Source organism: Astyanax mexicanus, chromosome 6, assembly GCF_023375975.1.
Source record: "Astyanax mexicanus isolate ESR-SI-001 chromosome 6, AstMex3_surface, whole genome shotgun sequence".
In the NCBI taxonomy this organism is placed as follows: Eukaryota; Metazoa; Chordata; class Actinopteri; order Characiformes; family Acestrorhamphidae; genus Astyanax; species Astyanax mexicanus.
Genome location: NC_064413.1, coordinates 51,551,542 through 51,574,529, shown reverse-complemented (window position 1 = coordinate 51,574,529; position 22,988 = coordinate 51,551,542). Strand labels below are relative to the sequence as shown.

The 22,988-nt window shown below is 36.2% G+C and overlaps 1 protein-coding gene and 1 long non-coding RNA gene across 3 annotated transcripts in view; one reads left to right on the top strand and one right to left on the bottom strand.

Annotated features, from left to right (window-relative positions):
- The window catches only part of LOC125802381 (uncharacterized), a 71,759-nt gene that overhangs the window by 13,087 nt on the left and 35,684 nt on the right, over positions 1-22,988 (bottom strand). The gene's annotated exons all lie outside the window — the stretch shown is intronic.
- anxa13 (annexin A13) lies at positions 4,723-22,173 on the top strand. 2 transcript variants are annotated; one of them, XM_049480260.1, is made up of 11 exons: positions 4,723-4,840; positions 10,361-10,436; positions 10,669-10,763; positions 12,935-13,102; positions 14,098-14,131; positions 15,255-15,334; positions 16,320-16,388; positions 16,480-16,581; positions 16,682-16,757; positions 17,891-18,003; positions 20,783-22,173. In XM_049480260.1, exons 1-11 carry the CDS (start codon positions 4,724-4,726, stop codon positions 20,900-20,902), a joined length of 1,050 nt encoding a protein of 349 aa, XP_049336217.1. In that variant the 5' UTR covers position 4,723; the 3' UTR covers positions 20,903-22,173. The 2 variants fall into 2 exon arrangements, with proteins under 2 accessions (XP_049336217.1, XP_007239306.2); XM_007239244.4 differs by having other exon boundaries at positions 12,932-13,102.

Below are 22,988 nucleotides of genomic sequence, written 5' to 3'. Positions count from 1 at the left end.
TACTGATATTATTTGGTTTGGGGAAGGAGATTTTTCACTTTTTTAGGTGTTTTTCTCAGTGGGTTTCTTGTAGGTTTAGCTTTACCGCACTGGGATGTGATCACTATTTTTAGAAAGAGTAAGTTCTGCTCTTTTTAAACATATATGGATTATGTTTATGTGTGAAGGGATTCCTGAGTAATTAAACTGAGAACACAAGGTGAGATTTTGGATGGAAAATCCGTCTGTAGGGTTCTAAGGGTTAAAGGTAAAGTGTGGACAGTGACACTGGACTGGATGATCTAAAAGCACATACACTTTTCTAACAGCAGCACAGTTCAAGCAAATAATGATAGTTTAATTCAGGGGTGTCCAAACTTTTTTTGTTGGGGGCCAGAAGGAGAAGTATATTTGAAGTCACGGGCCACAGACTCTATAATAAAACAAATAATGAAATACACCACTTTAAATAATACTTTTTTCCTGATTATTTCATTTACACACCATTTTACTTGACTTACTATCTTTATCTTTGACAGTGTTGTGTAAACTAAGATTTTTAAAATTGATGTTTAATTTCATGATGTCTCTTAATATTAAACTCCTTAATTACAGCAACTTTTAGACTCTTTGCCCCGTTTTTCTGCGCTACAAATGCGCACCCTCTCCGCTTTTAGACTCTTTTGCCCCGATTTTCTGCACTAGAAATGCGCACCCTCTCCGCTTTTAGACTCTTTTGCCGCATTTTTCTGCGCTAGAAATGCGAACCCTCTCCGTTTTTCTGCGCTAGAAATGCGCACCCTCTCCGCTTTTAGACTCTTTGGCCTGTTTTTCTGCGCTAGAAATGCGCACTCTCTCCGCTTTTAGACTCTTTGGCCCGTTTTTCTGAGCTAGAAATGCACTACCTCTCCGCTTTAAGATTCTTTGCTCCGTTTTTTCTGCGCTAGAAATGCGCACTCTCTCCGCTTTTAGACTCTTTGGCCTGTTTCTGACACCTAGCGTTCAAACTTTGAATCTCACATTATAAAAACCTGCTTAACAGCGGGCCAACTTCCATTCTATTTCTAAAATACCTCGCGGGCCGCTCCAAAAAAGAAAACGGGCCACAAATAGCCCGCGGGCCGCAGTTTGGACACCCCTGGTTTAATTGAAAAGTGAAGAATTTAGGAAAGTGCTCTGATGGACAGAATTAAAGGCTGATGTAGGACTGGGTCATCTAAAAGCTCACAGACTGGACTGAACCGAACCGGCGGGAGGGGCTGATAAAAACACTGCCGTCTCCAGAGGAAAAGAGAGACGAGTCATTTATCAGGGACTCACATTTACAGCGTCTTCCACGAGGCCGGCCTCGCTCAGGAATAAAGAACTGAGCTGCTTCAGATGGATCTCGTGGGCGGACATGTTTTGCAAAATCAGAATGTCAGAGCCGGTGAATGAGCTGATGTAAAGGGAGGTGATTCCACTAAAGTCCCGCCACTGCAGCTTAGATACGTGTCAGACCCACACAATACATATTCAGGTGAGAGAACAGCTCAGATCTGCAGCACAGCTGCTTAAAGAGGACCATGCTGACAGAATTGTGTGGATAAATAAGCTGTAGCATCCATTACACCATATTACATACCTAGTGGACCTTTTATCAGAAACACCTACAGTATGAACAACAAAAAGGGTTCTATATAACACGAATATATAAAATGAAGTAAGAACTATTAGAGCGTCTCATCAATTTTGCCATGTCCCATGGAAGCTACACTGAAAAAAATGATGTGTGAAATTTACTTTCTGCATTTGCTTTTTTATAAGTAAATTTAATTTTATGTAAATTTAAGAAACTTCAACTCGGTTTCAAGACTTAAATGTTAAATAGAGTAAATAAGTGAACTGAACTTCAGTCAATCCTTTCTTTTAGTAACCTTTACTTCATTTCTGCATAAAATATTACCTAATTACAATTGCTTAATTTATACAATATTATTACATATAGTTTTAATTAAAACACACATTCAAATACTTACATAATCCCAAAGATTTAGTCTCTAATGTCTTTAGTCTCTAAAGTCTTTAAAAAGAATATATTACATGTCATCAGTGTGTTGAGACAGTGTAATATGTGTGTTTTAACTAAAAATATTTAAATTTCAGGAATTATAATATATTATGTGTCATAAATTATTTGAGTAATATTGTATAAAGGAAGTAATTGTAATTAGGTAATATTGCATTTTCTTTATTTTCATGACTATTCACATTGTAGATTCTCACTGAAGCATCAAAACTATGAATGAACACGTGGAGTTTTATGTAATTAACCAAAAAAGGTGAATTAACTAAAAAAAATATATTTATATTCTAGTTTCTTCAAAACAGCCCCCCTTTGCTCTGATTACTGCTTTGCACACTCTTGGCATCATCCTCTCAATGAGCTTCTCAAAGAGGTGGCCACTTGAAATGGTTTTCCATCAGTCTTGAAGGAAGGAGTTCCCAGAGGTGTTTATTAGCACTTGTTGCTCCTTTGCCTTCTTCACTCTGTGCTCCAGCTCACCCCAAACCATCTGGATTGGGTTCAGGTCCGGTGACTGTGGAGGTTCAGCTCATTTTTTGTTAAGTACAAAAAACTCCACATGTGTTCATTCATAGTTTTGATGCTTCAGTGAGAATCTACAATGTAAACAGTCATGAAAATAAAGAAAACGCATTAAAAAATGCTCTTAAACATTCGGACATATAATGTTTCACAGAAACAATGAGAAAAGTACGACTCCTCCCAAACTGTATATAAGTCAGTGTGTGAGGAAGTGAGTAGTTTTCCTGGTGTGATTCAGACAAGTATAAGTTCCTCACACGTGCAGACCAGAGTCAGAATGGAAAACATCACTCATATCTCCTGTTCCAAAGCAGTGGTTAGCATGGCTTAAGCACTATAATTACAATAAGGAAGGTATAACTGTACAACTGCGTCATAAATAAACATCCCATAAAATCCTATTTAATCTCACTGTATTTAAACTGCTTCAGTATTGTTACCTGAGCTTCTCTAAAGGTGGGTAGTAACATAAAACTAAAAAGAAAGAAGCTCTTTAACTTTCAATGGAAGTCAGTGTATTTTTTTAAACATTTATTTTAGTCTATTTATCATGAAAAAAAAAACAATCAAAAAAGAATGTCAAAAAGTAAAAAAATGAAAAAGATTAATTGAATTCCCTGGATTAATAGTCTATTAATTATCTATTAACATAGATATAAATATAGATGTATAGATGTAATTATATGGTTATTAAGGGCCTTTGTGTTCTAAAAGGGGCATTATTATATTATTAAACAACTGTATTTGATCTGTGATAAATACCTAGAAGGTTTATTTTCTGAAATTCAGTATCAGTCAAAAGTCAACTGACAAAAGAAAAATGTAATTGCAATAAAATAGAATATACAGTATCAGTCAAAGGTTTGGACACACCTTCTCATTCAATATTTTTCTTCATTTAATTTACTTTATTTATTGTAGATTAATATTAAATACATAAAAAAGATTAAGGGACACATATGGAATTACGTAGTAAAAAAGTGATCTAAACCTGATGAACTGAGAGGGTGATTTGAGGTGATTTAATTGGGATGAAGGAAAAGCAGCAACTATTGTTCAGCACCTCCAGGAACTCCTTCCTTCAAGACGCTGAGAAAACTATTCCAGGTGACTCTCCCTCATGAAAACACTGAGATTAAAATCTCACCAAGAGTGTTCAGATCTGTCCTCAAAGATAAATGTGACTAGTATGTGAAGTATCTAAAGTATAAATCATATTCTGGTTTGTTTAACAAATTTTACTGTTTACAGAATAATTCTGTGTGTTCCTGTAGAGCTTTATTATAGTCTTCAATAATAAATTTACAATGTAAAAATTCATAAACTGAAAGACACTGAATCAAAAGAAAAGAGAATAATCTGTGTATCTTTGGCCCCGCCCATGTCCCCCGCGCCGCCCCTTATGTGCTGAGATTGATTAAACAGCTTTCATCACTGCAGGCCTGAGGTTGCTATCTATATCAGCCTTAACATTACAATAAAACACATTATAACACCAGATAATCTCATTTAAGACTAAATGAATCCTATAAAAAATGTAATTACAATAAACAACTTTTTTCTTTTGATTTTACTTTTGTTTTTTTATTTGATGATCCAAACAAATAAAAAACAAATAAAAAATGGACCAGAAGAATCCTTGTGTCATTCGTCCTCTTGATTATCCAAAATTGGATTAAAAAAACAATTAATTATCTAGTTTTTTAAACATAATACAAAAAAAAAATAACTGTTTTGATTTTCTTGTTTTTTATTTAAAGATCCAAACAAAAATGAGAAATAAAAAAGAAACGGACTAGACGAATTCATGTATCATTTATTTTTTTTTTACATTCTTTACGTTTTTTGTTTATTTCTCATTTTTTTGGATCATAATTGAATAAAAAGCAGAAAATACAAGCAATTGTTTGTTTTTTGGTATTATTTTCAAAAAAGAAAAACAAAATAATATATTTTTTAATTTACCTTTTTTATTCTCAGTTGAATATCAAATGAACGTGCGATACTATGCTTTACTATGCTTTCCTGTTAAACGAGTAGTTTTAGTTAAAATGAAAATGAATCAGAAACTAATATTTTTTTAGTTTTTTATTTTGTGAAAGAATACCAACGTGACCTTGACGTCACGCGGAGCAGAGGCTCCGCCGCACTGTGCGCATGCGCAGCAGCGGGGCAGCTCGGTCAGCGACTCCCATCAGTAGCAGGACTTTATTCAGCTCAGCGCGTTTTTTCCCACAGAAACTGATAAACAGGAGAGAAATGGGGAACTGCCAGGTGAGTACAGCGCTTCCCTCATCACTATTACACACAGATAAAGGGTTTACTGTGCGTTATTAATGATATTTACTGTTATTTCATGGTTTTTATTGTGTATCTGGCTGTGTAAAGGCTGATGACGTTGAAGAGGAGCCTGATTATTTACGTTAAACGGGAAGAAAAGATTCATAAAAGTGATTAAAAGTAATAAAAGCAGTGAACAGTGTGAGAAAGAGGGGGATTGAGGAGGGTGGAGTGAAGGGAGCTTTAAACAGTAAAATAAACTAAAAGAGGTGGAGAGAGAAGCAGGGCGGAGGGAGTAAAAGGATTTATGAGAGTTATTTTATATAGAAAACACTAATTTACTGTATATATGAGGCTGATATAGCGTTTATTCGCTGTATGCGGTTATTATAGTGCTTTAAACTCGGTCAGCAGTGAAAAGGACGAGGCCGCTCCTCTGCGGAATTCCTCACTAACCCGTTATTCTAAACCCCGCCCGTTTTCGGCTAAGCTCCACCCACTTCCCCAGCGAAGCCCCGCCCATGCGGTGCTGAGATTGATTAAACAGCTTTCATCACTGCAGGTCTGAGGTTTCTGTTTATTTCAGCCTAAAAATTACAATAAAACACATTTTAACACTAGATAATCACATTTAAGACTAAATGAATCATATAAAAATTAGGTAATTAGGTTTTAATCACTGCAGGTCTGAGGTTTTTTGTCTATTTCAGCGTTAACATTACAATAAAACAAATTTTAACACTAGATAATCACATTTAAGACTAAATTAATAATAAATTAATAATATACAAAATTAGGTAGTTAGGTTTCTTCGCTGCAGGTCTGAGGTTTCTGTCTGTTCAGCATTAACATTTTAACACTAGATAATCACATTTAAGACTAAATCGTGAGTAATGTGGTAAACAACCATGTTTAGACCATTGATATTTTTATATCATTATGATTTATTTTTAACCCTCCTGTTATGTTACGGGTCAAATTGAGCTGTTTTAAAGTTTGAAGATCTAGGAAAAATAGGTAAAATAATTTTTTCAGTATAAGACTTATTCTACTTGTCTTAATTAGTGTAATCACCTCTGATACAGCTCTGGAAAAGAATAAGAGACCACTTCAAATGTAAATGATTAGTTTATTTGATTTTACTATTTATAGGTTTATGTTTAAGTAAAATGAACATTATTGTTTTATTCTATAAACTACATACAACATGTTTCCCAAATTCCAAATAAAAATATTGTCATTTAGAGCTTTTATTTGCAAAAAATGAGAAATGGTCAAACTAAAGAAAAAGGCACAGAGCTTTCAGAAATTCATATTCATAAAGTTTAAAGAGTTCAGAAATCAATATTTGGTGGAATTACCCTGAATTTAATCACAGCTTTCATGCAGCTTGGCATGCTCTCCTCCACCAGTCTTACACACTGCTTTTGGATAACTTTATGCCACTCCTGGTGCAAAAATTCAAGCAGTTCAGTGACTACACAGCTTCCTCTTGATTACATTCCAGAGGTTTTCAATGTAAACTAGCATAGCCAGTCCCAGCACAGGAGGGCGGGGCTTGTCTGAGTATGGGTGGGGAGTGTGGATGTGAAAGTGAGTGTGGAGGAATGGAGGGGGCAGGGGGAGGAGTGCTGGCTCGGCTGGGTTTATCTGAGGGGCCTCAGCTGAGGCTGCTTTTGTGCTGAAGCTGTTTGGATAGAGCAGCAGCCAGTGCTGTGTTAGCGTAAGCTGCTGATACCATAGTACCACTACTATTATTACAACTGCTCTGCCAATCAATGGGAGCTGCTCAGATGAACCCTGCACTGATATTGATCACCATCTGTGGTGGATCCTAGTGTTTAAAAGGTCTGTCTCTACTTTGTTTCTATTTTGGTGGTGGAAAACACAGGAGCTCCACTGACTGATTAAAACCCTGACAACAGTTAATCATCATTCCTATAGGTGCACCCACCCTACTCGTTACACTAGGGCTGCAATCTATGATCATTTCACACTAAGAAAAGTAAGTACAGATTTGTACTTAAAAGAGTACAGAGCTTGTCGCTGGGGCTGTACCTTATATTAAGGTACAAAAAAGTACCTTTCAGTGAAATCCTTTTTTGTACCCATGGTTTTTGTAGCAGTAAAGATTATAAAGATTATAAACATTATCTTTAACTGAATGTGTGTAAAGAACTTGATGATCCAAAATTGTCTGGCTTTCAAATAAAAAATGTGCAATTAAAATATCTATTGTTTATTAGTACAGTGATACAAAATACTGAATGTACCCTTTGGCTGGTTGGTACAAAGCTGTGCTTATTGCTGTTAGGAAGGGCCTGCCATGCCCTCCCCCTCTGCTTGCTCTGGGTACAGCTTCTGTTTCTAGCTTTCATTATTGGTTCAAAGCCCTAGAAACAGCTGAACGTGGGATTTAAATGCCCTTTAAATGTCCAGGACATCGTCCTTTGAATGTGGAAGGTGCTTAAAATTAGTGTTGTGATTGGGCACTTTTGGAGACACAGGCAGTTAAGTTTAGTGTTATCCATCTATTACATTGTGTTTTTGTCAATAATTTTAAGTTATTTGTGTAGTGCTACTAATTGATGATTAGTCTGCAACGAACATATGGAGTTAACAAATTGTTGAGTAGATCGACTATTTGTTGCAGCACCACATTATGCAGACACACACGGACGCGCTGCAGAGCACAACCCGACTTTTAACTCAACAATAAACAGAATAAAGAATAAAATAACATTACTGATCCCTTAAATGAGCTGCTGGTGTATCTTCACAGTGTGAACGAGCAGCTCAATATCTGTCTCTGCTGAGATGCACAAAAGCGCCGCGCTGTTAAGATACGAACGCGCCAAAGTCAGAACTCACCTGCCTCTTAAAGGGAATTACAACTGGAACACTGATTGGTTTACTTCACATCACGCCCAAAATTAAACACACAATTGATTCATTAAAAGAATTAGTTCATGCCTTTTGTGCATTTTAAGCCGTTCAAGGTGTATTTTTTTCACCCTTTCAATACCAAAGACACTCCGACATGCTCTAAATCCAGTTGCAGGATCTGCAATTGACTGGTGTTCTTAAGAGTGCTAAAATAGGGGCCTATATGGGTCAGTGTAACGATTACAATTACATTTTCTGACTTTTTTAGGCTTAATGCAAAAATAAAAAAATTGATGTAAAAACAAATTATTTATTTTTTTATGTAGTGCAGTGTACAAGAAATAAGATTTCATCCATTTTTCCAATTTTAGCTTTTTCATCTCTGCCCCTCACAATCAGAATTTCAGGAAAAAAATAAAAATTAATATTTCCTTTATTTTCTGATTTTTGCATTTTGCAAGTTGAATTATACCATCAGATTTGTATTACAAGATACAAAAATGGACAAATCTGTAAATTAAGAGAAGACTCAACTTTTAATTTTTCTTGAAATTCTGTTTGCGAAAGGCTGGAAAAAAAAACAAATAATTGAAAGTTGGATAAAACGCCATTTCTTCTTCACTATACTGAATGTTTAAAAAATGTTTTATACACAATTTTCTATTTTCGAATTTAGCTTTATACGGTCAGAAAATTAAGCTGTTAAACGTGACACTGTCCTATGTCCAAATATTTGTAGATTCTTATAATGAATGCATTTAGCTACAGCACCTATTGCTGGCAGAGATAAGCAAATGCCCCTGTATAGACATATTACCAATAGAATAAGACTATCTGTAACAGATAGCAAATGAGATTTAAGTAGATTTGAGATAGTACCCAATATTGAGCTGTGGAGCAGTGGAACTGTGTTCTCTGGAATGATGGAGCTCCATCCAATACTTTTGGAATAAGTTGGGGTGGTGATCATCCATCCTACCTACCTTTCCAAAGCTCAAATCATCATAGCAAGTCTCCAAAATTTAGTAGAAAGCTTTCCCTGGACAGTAGTCTCCACCAAATGCCAGATTAACTCTTTTTAATGGTGATCAAGTGCTAGAGGTAAATCAAGGTAAAAATTGAGATGTTCTAAAACTGAGTTTTGGAACATTTGGAGCCAAAAACCTGACAAGACAAGATTGTAGATCTATTGTAGATCTATGCATTCCTTAAATTAATGTAATCAGCCAAGCATGTGGCACTAGTGCTGAGAATAAGATCAGGCAGATATGAGTCAGCAGCTTCAGGTAATTTGATTATTTCAACCATCAGAATGGAGCAAGCTGGTTTGATTAGACTCTAGTGAACGGATCTTCAGTTCTGCAGATGGAAACATCGTTGTTAAGAAAAAAAAGTCAGCAGAGAATGGTTCGACTGGTTGGAGCTGACAGAAAGGCTACAGTAGCGTAATTGTGTAAAGCAGAAAAGCACCTCAGAATGAGCAACGTGTCCAACCTTAATTAAGACGGGGATGTTTTGCTATAACAGCAGAACACAGAGTCAGATTCTGTTTCTGTCAGCCCAGAACAGAAAGCTGAGGCTGCATGGACTCACAGCTCATGCTCACCAACACTGGACAGCTGAAGACTGGAGAAACATAGCCGTGTCTAATGAGTATAGAATTCTGGTGAGGCACACTGAAGATGGTAGAGTTGGAATTTGGCACCAACAGCATCAATATATTGACAGATTTTTAAATATTGTGAACAATATTATACCCTGAGATATGGTGCCATATCACCCACCCCTAATTATCACATAAGAGTACTATAATCACTCTGTTCTCATTTTCCATTATATATCCACTAGAGACAGAATATATCTGTCCAGTATCATTTATTTTAGTTTAATCTTGGATATATGCAGATATTTGAAGTGCATAATTAGTATTATTAGTATCATGACATTCTGAATCATCGACTTCTGTTAGAAATCTGATCAAATTCTTGTATTTTTTAATATCTCAGTTAGGGGTGTGCCATATCATATCGTATTCAATAATAAAGTGTAATTTTTATTTTGTTGCAGCAGTGTATTCTTGAAATATTTTTTTTAAATCAGTGTCATATCGCCCACCCCAAACATTGATCCTACCTGCCTTGTAGGCCTGTCACAATAATTGCAATATTGATTAATAATAAATAATAAATTAACATGACCTCCATCATTTTTGACAATCGTGATATTGTCTATTGTGTTAATTTGTATGTTTGTTCACATATATAACAATAAACAGTATTTTATCTCCAGTCATGCTTCAATTAATGTGACTCCATTCACACAGTGTGGACTCAAGTAGGTGAAGAAATAAGTATATAACTCCCAAACTAATTATAATAAATGATTAATAAATTTATTACTTTCTTTAAAAAGTGTTTACTTGCTTTTTTATGCTATTCTGTTATCATTATGTCAGTGGCATTTAATAGTCTTTTAAATTACAAAAATATCGCAATAATTTCTGGGACATGCTGTTGGAGGTGGCCTTGATCGTATTTAACTACTTTATAATCTATCATTTTGAGCAACTTTGAAACTATTTTGACAGACATTTGATTAAATAATATTGTTTTTCTTTTTATTCCACAGCCAACGATTGTTCCATATGAGGACTTTGATGTTGTGGCTGATATCAAGGCCATCCGTAAGGCCTGCAAAGGCTTTGGTGAGCTGTTACAATCTCTCATTACAACCTCTTCTCTTTCTTAAACACACTGACAGAAAAAAACTTTACAGTATGATTCCATTTAGATGTTATACATCTACAAACTGTTGGTTCTTGTATTTAGATACCTATAGAGAAATGTTTAAATATGAATCCTCTACTAATGACTTTTGAAAGGCTAAAAGATATTACATTTATTTAATTATTCATATTTTAATCCGTTTTGTTTCAGGAACTGATGAGCAAGCCATCATCGACATCCTGGCTAACCGCTCAGCAGCTCAGCGAATGGAGATAAAGCAGGCTTACTTTGAAAAGTATGATGATGTAAGTATAGTTCCATAGTTCCATAGTATGGTTCCATAGTTAGTTATTGAGGGTTTCCAATTTATCCAATACATTAGAGGTGTGCCAAAAAATCGATTCACATAAGAATCTTGATTCTCATTTACTACGATTCAGAATCGATTTAAAATGTCCCAAAATCGATTCTAAGGTCCAATCCCATTTCTTCCCTTGGCCCTACCCCTCACGGTAAGTTCACACTGCAGCGGCACGAAGCGTTTTTCGCTCCGCCTCCCACTGCCCAAAGCGACCGTGGCCGCTGCAGTTTGAACTTACCGTCAGACCCACACATAGCGTAGGTGTATGAGAATCACCGGTAAGATGGCAGAACAAGCACTATATTACCTTAGATTAACGTGTAGTTTTAATGTTTTATGGCAGAATGCTTCATAACAAGCATAAAAAAGATCGCTAGTAGTTAGTTTCAGTTTCTGTTAGCTAGCTAACTAGCTAACTTTCCAGTTCCACCTTAAATAACGCTACAGGTGGCAGCGGGCTGCAGCATTTAAGGCGGAACGGAAAAATAACAATAAGCTAATCAGAGCTAATTTCAGCTCCCCATCACAGAGGAATTAAGGAATGGACAATATGAATTAATTTCTCCACCTCCTGCCCCCTTTCTGAAGAAATACAACGACCTTAAATTAACTAGTTAATCAGCAGCTGCTCCTGAACTTTAGCGCTCCACTGCTATCATCACATCAGCCCAGCAGCGTCACCTACACACCACCGCTAGTAGCCTTATAATAAAGCAGTGTTATTTATTATTTATTTATTGTTCATTAACGTCATTGTGATATCCCAGTGATTCCTCTGTCACTGAAGACCCACATTCCTGCACATTTTATTGTTTTTGTAACACATTACCTTCTCCAGGACCAGTGTATATTTTGGAGGCTTTTTTTTCAATAAGTTTTCAATAAATTTTTATAAATCAAATCATTTTGAATCAAAAATCGATTTTGAATCGAATCGTGGCCCCCAAAATCGGAATCGAATCGAATCGTGAGATAGTAAAAGATTCCCACCCCTACAATACATTACTCCAAAAATCAAACTGTCTGCTTCACTCTAAGTCAGCTTTTTTGTAGTTTGAGATAAACCCTTATAAGAACGTTTTTTGGTAAAATACTCAGCAGATGTTTACTTCATCGTAATTATAAGTAACACACGTGTTAAAAGTGCTGCCACCATAATTGGTGAGTCACTGGTTTGAATCCCAGTCATGTAGCTTGCCATTAGCTGCCAGAGTCCCAAAAAAGCACAAATGGCCTTGCTCTCTCTCTGGGTGGGTACAGTAGATGGCGCTCTTTCCCCTCATCACTCCTTCTGATGTATCAGAACCGAGTCGCTGCGCTTTCCTCCGAGTGCGCTGTGATGCTATTCGGTAATGCTGCATCAGCAGCAGTTCAAAAAGAGGCGGAGTCTGACTTCACATGTATTGGAGGAGGCATGTGCTAGTCTTTACCTTCCTAGAGTTGTGTTATCACTAGTGACGGGGGGGATATACAGCGGAGTAGCAGCTGAATGGGTGAGAGAATTGGCCAGATAAATTAGAAATGGGAAATAAATAAAAGAAAATATGTTTAAATATTGTATTAAATGTAAATGTAAATAACATTTAACTGTCCAGAGAACAGTTTCTACTATATTAGAGCAGCACTGTATTCCCCGACCTGTAGTTTGCCTAATTGTAGATCAGATATAAGACGCTCTGCATTAGAGGTGGGAATCACAGGGCATCTCATGATACAAGATCATGATACTGTGATTGCGTGATACTTGATTTATCATGAGACAATTCTCTATGGTACTTTACACAGGATAAAATACTCCTAAAGTTTCACGCAATTTCAGAACCAATATTCTTCAACACAGATTTAACCTATTTATTTAAGTACAGTGCCAAAACATGGAGTAATGAACAGTAGATTTAGTAATTTAATACCACGTATTGATAATCTAAATTTTTTTCCCATTTATTACTGTGTAATATCCTGTTATTTAGGTACGAGCTGAACATCAGTTCATTTATAAATGCATGGGGTTATATAAGAGTCTGAAATGTGACTGAACATAAAGTAATATATATTATGAATGACTGAATTGTTAGAAGATAAAGAGTTGTGCGTTCTGTGTTTGGTGTTAAGGAGTTGGTGGAGGTGCTGAAGAGCGAGCTGTCTGGAAACTTTGAGAACGCCATCCTGGCCATGCTGGATCCACCACATGTGTTTGCCGTCAAGGAGCTTCGCAAAGCCATGAAGGGAGCCGGCACTGATGAGGACGTGCTGGTGGAGATCCTCTGCACTGCTACTAATGCTGTACGTCTCTATATGTTCTATTTAAATTATAAAGAAGTTTGAATTTTCAGAGCTCATTGCTATCTTGCACCCTGTGAACAAGGTGTGTCTTATTTTACACCTTGCTCCTGCACCGTTATAATAGTGATGGAGATTAGGAATAAATTGGCACTGATGGGATGGTGATCTGGAACGGTAATGGAAAACACAGGTGCACCACTGACTGATTTAAACCCTGACAGCAGTCAACATTCAGATGTTCATTGCTATCTTGGCAGTTAGCTTATTTCATGTTGGTAGCGAAAATTTAGTCTTTTATTAAATAATGAAAAATCAACATCATGCAAGTGTTTTCTTTTTAACTAGATTAACAGTTCTGTCAATTAATAATTTTGCCGATTTGCCAGCATTAGCGATATGCTAGCTAGCAGCAGCGCCAACCCAGCTTTTACATCAAAAATAAACAGAATAAAAAATTTAATAAATTGCTTTTCCTGTAAACTACCTGCTTGTGCACCTCACAGACTGAACAAACAGGTCAGTTTCCTTTCTTGAGAAGCGTAGAAGCACTGTGCCATTAAAGTAGCAATCCACCAGAGTGAGAGCACACCTGGTTCTTAAAGGGATGGCAAATGGCAGGCTGAATTATTTATGTTTATTTAACATTATGCCTAAAACACACCCATGATTAATTAAGAGAATTAGACCATGCATTTTACGTGTTTCAAGTCGCGCAAGGTGTACTTTTCCTGTCGTTACGACAGCAAAGACACACTGATACGCCCTAAATAAAGCTGCATGGTGCGCAGTTGATGGCTCGTTTAGAGATCGCTACAACAGAACCCATGATCATGAAGCAGCATCACTACAATCTGAATTCCCATCCTTAAATGTCCATTCTTAAAGAGTAAAGCCCAGGCTGACAAAGGGAAGGATGGAGGGTATTGTTTATTGAGTTATTGTTTTCTGCTTTAAGAGCCTGATGGGTTTTTTTCCTCTCTTATTGTTTGCTACAGGAGATTGCTACTTACAAGGAAACCTACTTACAAGGTAAACTTTCTGTCGCAAAATGTTTCTGACATTAGTAACGCTGTGGAATTTAAATAAAAAAATATTGTCTGGACTATAAAAGATGAAAAGTTAAAGGCCATTCTTTTTTTAAGTTATGTTATGTGAATACTGAAAATAGCGCCTCTTCCGTCCCGTAACCACACTAATTAAATAGAGGAAAACACAAGCTGACTGAGTCATGTGCGGGAACACCCTTTCCTCACAGAGAGATCTGCACTTCAGACATGATCAGAATGCACTGCCACTTACTGTACGCTCTAAAGAGTAGGACTACTGATGTTCTGTATGGACAGAAGTATTGGGTATTAAAGAGATAAAGAGATTACCCTCCTTTTTTGGCGTAACTATCTCTTCTGTCCAGACTTTTTACTAGATTCTAGTGATATAGTATTAGTATTAGATGAATTTATGATGATCCCTAACCCACTCAAACTTACAAACTCATCCATTGTAGTCCAAATTCACAGAAATGAACTCTTTCAGAGTTTGTATGGGAACAGAACAAGACCCCCATTTCATTGTGGCTGTTTTTGTCCTCATTGGAGTTCTATTACTACCGTATTTTATGGACTATAAGGCACCAGATTATAAGAAGCATTATAAGCAACAATAGTAAGGAACAGGGTTGTCAATCAAACCACTTCAGGAGGTGGTCTGAAATGCATTCAAAACGGATAGAAATCCAGACATTCAAACCACTTCAGAAGGTGGTCCGAGAAGAGTTTAAAATAGATACAGATCTGATCTGAGATGCACTTATAACAGATATAAATCCGATACCTCAAACCACTTTAGGAGGTGGTCTAAGACGAGTTTAAAATAGATACAGATCTAATCTGAGAAGCATTTATTACAGATACAAATCCGATACCTTAAACCACTTCAGGAGGTGGTCTGAGCCTTATTTAAAACAGATGTAAATCCAATCACACAAACCACTTCAGAAGGTGGTCTGAGATGCACATATTAATCTGATTTCAGTCTGACTAAGCAGTAACTAGTCACATAAAATAACCAGGGTTAAAGTGGATCTTACTGTATGTATGAGAGATGAAAGGGTTTCTGTTTGCTCTGTCTGATTATAACCCCCTGTTCTTTGCAGTGCATGACAGGGATCTGGAGTCGGACATTGCCGGAGACACCAGTGGGCATGTGCAGAGGCTGCTGACCATGCTGCTTCAGGTACACAGCCCTGCTTCTTATCTGAAAATGGACACCAGCCTGCTTACTAAATGACCTGTTAGCTGTGGGTAGAGAAAGCAGGCTCTCTCCAGGCCCCTCCCTGTTCCTCTGGGCCAGGCAGCACTGGCAGCCTTCCAGCTCTGATTTCAGATACTTTCCTGTTGATGACTGGCTCTGACCATGCTCTTCCTGCAGACAAAGAGCTGCACAAGAGGAAGGAGAGGCCAGGCACTGGCACTGACCCACACTGTTAGTCCAGAAGTCAGTCTGTAGATACCAGGGGTGAGACAATATATCAGTATTGCGATAAATATACAGCTCTGTTAAAAGATTTTACCAAATTGAAAACCTCTGGAATATAATCAAGAGGAAGATGGATGATCACAAACCATCAAACCAAACTGAACTGCTTAAATTTCTGCACCAGGAGTAAAGGCATAAAGTTATCCAAAGCAGTGTGTAAGACTGGTGGAGGAGAACATGATGCCAAGATGCATGAAAACTGTGATTAAAAACCACCAGGGTTATTCCACCAAATATTGATTTCTGAACTTTTAAAACTTTATTAATATGAACTTGTTTTCTTTGCATTATTTGAGGTCTAAAAGCTCTGCATCTTTTTTGTTGTTTTAGGCATTTAATGAGAATATTTCTATTTGGAATTTGGGAGAAATGTTGTCTGTAGTTTATAGAATTAAACAACAATGTTCATTTTACTCAAACATAAACCTATAAATAGCAAAATCAAAGAAACTAAAGTGGTCTCTTCTTTAACATGTATATGCCATCATATTGTATCGACAGGTAGCATTAAAAATTAATATTTATTTTGTGCTTTATGCCTGTTTTGCTTTGTATGTAAAGAGCCTTTAATAATCTTGAAAATATTGTAATAAAAAAACATTAATATTATGATGATATGTAACTTATTCTACAGTTTCTAATGTTCTATTTGTATTATATACCGCTGTGATCTTTCCTCCAGGGCAACCGAGACGAGAGCTATGAGGTTGACGATGATCTGGCCGAACAGGACGCTACAGCGCTGATTGAGGTGGGACATATTTTAATATGTAGATGATCAGATTAAAACACTCTTATTAAGATGTTCAGTCTGGTTTAAATGTGATGTGCGTTTCTCTCAGGCCGGAGAGGCTCGCTTCGGCACAGATGAGTCTACATTCAGCTACATTCTGGCCTCCAGGAACTACCTGCAGCTACAGGCCATGTTCAAAGCCTACGAAGCCGTGAGTGTGCGCTTTGTCTGCCTCAGTCTGAGTAACAAGGCCGCTGCTGTCTGCCAGAGCTTTCACTCACAGATTGTGTTTCATCCTCTAATTGTCTTAGATTTCTGGGACGGAGATCTTGGATGCCATTGAGAACGAAACTTCAGGAACCCTGAAAGACTGTTACACCGCTCTGGGTCAGTATTAATTATTTACCAGGATCAACAGTGGCTACTCGCTCAAGATATGGCTCTATTACTTTTTAAAAATAATTTCTACAAATTAATATTAAGTTGTTGAGTTTAAGAGTACACAATCAAAAAAACTTTTTAATTTTGACCTCTGCAACTCAAAAACAGTAAACGATCTACAGCTAATATTACCTAAATATTGTTGTTTAATTGGTAAGTCTTGATAAATGCAGATAAATAACTCTTTTACTTTTTAAAAACCTGACTAGTGCACCCCCTAGTGGTTAAACATGTAGTTTTTTGATGACAAAATGATAAGGATTTTCCCTTTATTAGGTAAAAGTGTAGGATTTATTGTTGGTTTATTTTGGGTCTTGTCTCAATTTGATCCATATTTACTTTCCCTTGCCTGTAGGATCCTTATTATTTTTTGCTCATTGTTAATTAAAAAGTTTAAACTTTGACTTAAAAAAAAATTACATTTCTCTCTGCTAGAATGACATTTGTAAAAAGGAAAATGCATTTAAGTATATTTGTTAAAAGTATACTTAAGATAAAAAAGTACATACTTTTAGCATTAATTAATATTAATACGTATTTAAATACATACTAAATGTACTATTTTGAAAAAAACTCATGGCAATTTAAATATATTTTAATTGTAATTAAGCTATATTTAAATACAACATAGAAGCATTAGGTTGTGTTTTTCAGTGTTTTTTTTATATATTTGTTTATATTTTTTATATGTACTACTTTGCATATTGGTGCACATATGTACAACTTAAAAAAAACTACACTTAAGTGCACTTTAAGCAGTATTTAATGCTACTACATATATTTTCTATATCAACACAATGTATAATTTAAAGCATATTGCTTAACAATTCATTTTATGAAAAAACGGAGAAAGTATTTTAATGTTCATTTCCATTGATTATATTAAGTAGAAAATGCACTTTTAGTATTCTTTACCTAATGGAACATACTTGTATGCTCTTTTCACATAAGAAGTCACTAAAATTGTGATCTTTATAGTAACTAAAACTAGTTAAAATAAAATAAGACATGCAATTTGATTATATTTTTTATAGTGTACTGTAATATAAGCTATATGCCCTGATTTCGTTTGTCCACAGTGAGATGTGCTAAGCAGCCCCAGCTGTACTTCGCCCGCCGGCTCAATGCAGCCATGAAGGGAGCAGGAACTGATGAGGAGACGCTCATCCGCATCATCGTGTGCCGTTCTGAGGTACGACTGATATTATTTTCTTTTAGTTACTTTAGTATTATTTTGAGCCTTGATTCAATTTGATCCCTGCATACTTCTTGTTGCGTGTAGAACTCTTAGGGTCCTACCGATGCTCGTTGCTATCTTTCACCCCGTCAACAATCAATTTTCACAACTTGCGCCCACACTGTTACAATATCATCAGAGTTTAGTAATTAATCTACACTGATGTGTTTGGTGGTCTGGAAGTGAGGTGTGTTCAGGTACATTTCTGGCGTGTTTCTATCTTGGTGGTGGAAAATACAGGTGCGTTACTGACTGATTAAAACCCTGACAACAGTCAACAAGGTGTGTACACCCCCGCTAATAAAACACACACACGGACGCTCTGCAGAGCGCAAACCTGACTTTAAACTCAACAATAAACAGAATAAAGAATAAAATAACAATTCTGTTCCCTTAAACGAGCTGCTGGTGTATCTTCACAGCATGATCGAGCAGGTAAGTATCCTCTACTGAGACTCACAAATTGCCGCACTGTTAAGATACGAACACACCAAAGCCAGAGCTCACCTGACTGTGACAACTGAAACACAGATTGTTTTATGTTACATTATGTTTAAATCACACCCATGATTAATTAAGAGAATTAAGTACATGCCTTTTGCTGTTTTGAGCCGGGCAATGTGTATTTTTCGTGCCCTCATGATACCAAAGAAACACCAACACACCTTAAATCCAGCTGTATGATGCACAATTTACCGGTATGCTATAGATTGCTAAAATAGGTCCCATACTGTTTTATTTCTTGATACAAATTTGATCCCTGCTCACTTTCCCTTGCCTGTAGGTTCCCTATATTATTATTATTATTATTATTTTATTTTGGGGCCTGTCCCAATTTAGCCCTGCTCACAGTTCCTTACATGGGGAAATCCTCATTTTTTTATTTCAAGGCCTTGTCCCAATTCAGTAGCTGTTCACTCTCCCTTACCTGCAATACCCTTGTTTTTTGGGGCCTTGACCTTGTTCCAATACATTTCCTTCCAAAATTCCCTTTTCAACTCCTGCTTACTGTAAGATCCTTCTTAAGTTATGTAGTACATTGTTCCAAATAAGGCCTGCTTGGGAGAATCCATGTTGTGTGCATTAATTAAAAATGAGAATGCTCCAGTGTAAATCTTAACTAAAGCTTAAATAAAGAATGAGGATTTTTGTCATGGTGCTGTGCAGTTTGTGGCATTAGAATTAGGTCAGTTCACATCCTAGACTAAATTACAGGTTTGTGTGAACTGTGCTTTGGTTATAGTTTAGTTTAATCCTTTAAAAATCAGTTCCTCTCTCACAGAACTGCAGAAACATACACAGTACTTTCACAGCAGTTACTCAATAGTTTAAATTAGTTACTGAATAATACATGTTAGGATTTGTAACCCAGTAATAAGATTAGTGTGTAAGGGGTTAAATAATACATCACCTATAAGTGATTATATAGTTGAATGATTAACCAAACTCAGGAAAACAGCACCTGCCCACAGCTTTCAGTAACTGTAGTGCTCTCTAGAGCTGCTGCCACTACAAATAAAGCTGAACTATATGACTACAAAACTCAAATCTCAATGTTTAGAATAGAAATGGCACAATATTATACAATATGATAAAAAAGTATTATAATTTATTTAATAAAACATCAGCATTTATATGCAACACAGAGAACACAGCTGGATGTACACTTAAATAGTACATATTTAACATTATATTATATGAAGTAATGTATTTCTAAGATAGTTGTACTTTTGATGGTATTTCAGTAATTCATTAAACTGCAGATTATGTTGTTTGAGATGGTGAAATAATCTGTGATGTTTCTACAGCCTAATCTGCACATAACTGTACTTACTGTTTGGTTTCAACCCTCCAAAAACCACATAATAATTATATATATATAAAAAATATGATCATATTATCTTACAATATATGGACGTTACCTAATGTAATTACCTAATTATCACATCAGGATACTAATTTGTTTTACTGTTTTTAGCAAAAGAAAAAATCACACTGTTTTCATTTTCCATGATGTATCTACTAGAGACAGATTATATCTGTCCAGTATCATTTATTTTACTTTAATCCTGGATATATGGAGATATTTGGAGTGAATTATTATTACTATCATGACATTCTTAGTATTTTGGCTTCTGTTACAAATCTGATACATTTCTTGTATTTTTTAATATCCCAGTTAGGGGTGTGCCATATCATACTGTGTGCAGTAATAAAATGCATTTTTTATTTTGTTGCAGTAGTGTATACTTGAAATATTTTTTCTATGTATTCAGTGTTTTGTCATATCGCCAAGAGTATCGCTATCACAAAAATACCATGAAATATCTTAATATCATTTTAGAGCCATATTGCCCAGCCCTAGTGTATTGCATTATTATAGTATTATTATATCATCATACTGGTGGCATAACATGTCCTTAAAACAACAGTCACAGCATTTATTGCAATTATTTCTGGGATTTCTGGGACAATATATCTTCCAAAGAAAACTGTGACATGCACAGTTCCCATCTACCTACACCATGTTTCACATTTCAAGTGTAATTAATTGTCTTAATCAAGCCAACGTAAATGTAATTTACTATTGTAGTTAATATTTATTTCATATAAAAGCAACAGAACACCAGCAGAACAGGGTGTTTTATATTGCAGATGATTTTTAGCTCACAGTTGCTTGTGCTATTTTGGTTGCAAGTCTCATTTAATCAAAGGTAATGTTATTTTTGTGCAGATCGACCTGGAGACCATTAAGGACATGTACCTTGAGAAGTACGACGTGCCTCTGAAGGAAGCCATCAGTTCTGAATGCGGCGGCGACTTCAAGCGCCTGCTAGTGGCCATCTGTCACTAAGACAGGCAGACAAAGACCAGCCGAGGCCCCTGCACTGTTTTTGATATACAGGATAAACTAACACTACTTACAGTGGGTTCTATTGCACAAATACACACATCTGACAGCTGGAAAAGAAACTGAGAGAGGAGCTGTAGATTCAACACTATATATGAAGGGGGTATTTAGAGAAAATGCAGTTGAATATGTTGTGTGCTTTATACGTATGTGACTAGTCTGATTAATATAAGCCCTATAGCCCAGTGGAGCTCTACGCAATGCATTGTAATCTGTGTCTCGTAAGCAGTTTAGTGTCCTATCTGGTACAGTTCACTGTTCTGTGGCCAGACTCAGCATTCTGTGGTTCAAAATTGGTAAATGAGGTCTTGTGCTTGCCTGGGCTCGGCCTAGCAGGTCCACGTGCTGTTTATTAGCCACGTACATTTAACAGAATTAAAACACTCCTACAGCATAAGAGAGCTCTTATCATGGAAAATGAATAAGTGCGGAGTGAAAGTGAGGTCACATATTAACCAGCAGAATGCAAAAAAAAAGTAAAGCGAGTAGATGTGGAAAGTTGATAGATAACCAAAGCAGTGCTCATAAAATACCCTAATGCCAGTATTGTTGTTGTTTTAGTACTTTCTACATTACCTACATTTATTTTATTATTATTATTTTTATTTTTTGGAAAGGTTGTGCCTAAAGCATCTCCCTGAATCTTCACCACGTTCTATTGACTGTTACACAAACATGCTGTGCACTTTTATTTAAAAGAAATTACAGAATTCAGTGAATTGTGAAGGAAGACTTTATGAAGGATACAAGATAACTCAATTAAAGGAGCAATATGTACTAAATGCCTAAAAGTCTCATTTCTAAACACTGCAGATTGAGTTGTTTAGCCTGCTTCTTCCTCCCCAGATGCAAAACTAATTTTTTGACGTCACATCTCCTTTGTAACTGATGAAAATGACAGTTCTCATTAGCATGCTGTAGCCAGCACTGGTCTGGATGACTTGATTTATATCAAATGCTCGCCGATTTAATAATATAGCTGCATGTGGACAATTAAGTATTAGTGCAAGCATTTGAATTAGGGCTCTTCATATTTTTATTGTTATTGCAATATGAGTTTTTATCATAAACACATCATAAGACCATCATAAACCATGTTCAGCCAAAAAAGGAAGCTTTTTACATTGCAAACTGTGTTCATGTGACACAACTGGGCTGGAGGTAGAGCGAGGCAGAGCAAGGTGGAGTGAGGTAAAGTGGAGTGAGGTAAAGTGGAGTGAGGTAAAGTGAGGTAGAAAAAGGTTGAGTGAGCTAAATTGACGTAGAGCAAGGTGGAGTGAGGTAGAGGTCCACAGTGAATGCACAAACCAAATTACTTCTTAGTCTGGGAACAATGAATGCTACCAAGTACCTAATTTAGGATCGTTTTATTACATTTGCATCAACATTAAGATATCCAACAGCATTACTGCACTTCGAATGTTAAAAGAACTTGAGATGCCCATCCCTAATAGTGTTTTTTGTAAATTAACTAGCTGAAGCTTAGTGTTTTCCTGTTCAGGAGAAAATGAGCAGCATGGCGTCCTTCTGGGCTCCATCTCCATCTTTTATTTAAACACATTGCCAGTATTTAGTGGTGTTTTACTCTGTTTCTGGTCGTTAAGCTTTTTGGAAGGATGCAAAGGCTGCATCACACTGTTTGCCTTATATAGTGTTCCATACCTGGCAACCTGGGGTGTGAAAATAGCATTGGGGAATAGAACACAAGAACATACTGGCTGATGCTCTGCTGTCAAGAGATGCCAGTGTGTGTGTGCTTGAATGTAGAATTTTTCCATTATATAATACATATTGCTCCTTTAATGCTATTTAATTTAAAAACAATCAGTTAAATAATCATGTTGCATATTTTGCAAAAACATCATATAAAACAACTTCAGCCATTCTCACCTGTCATGGTCAATTCATTTTAGTTTTTATTGTAATACTAACACAAATAATATATTTTAAATATATTAACGAATAATGATATATTCTATTTTTCATTAAGGACCATATTTAGAGGTCATGTGTTAGCGCATAGCTTTTA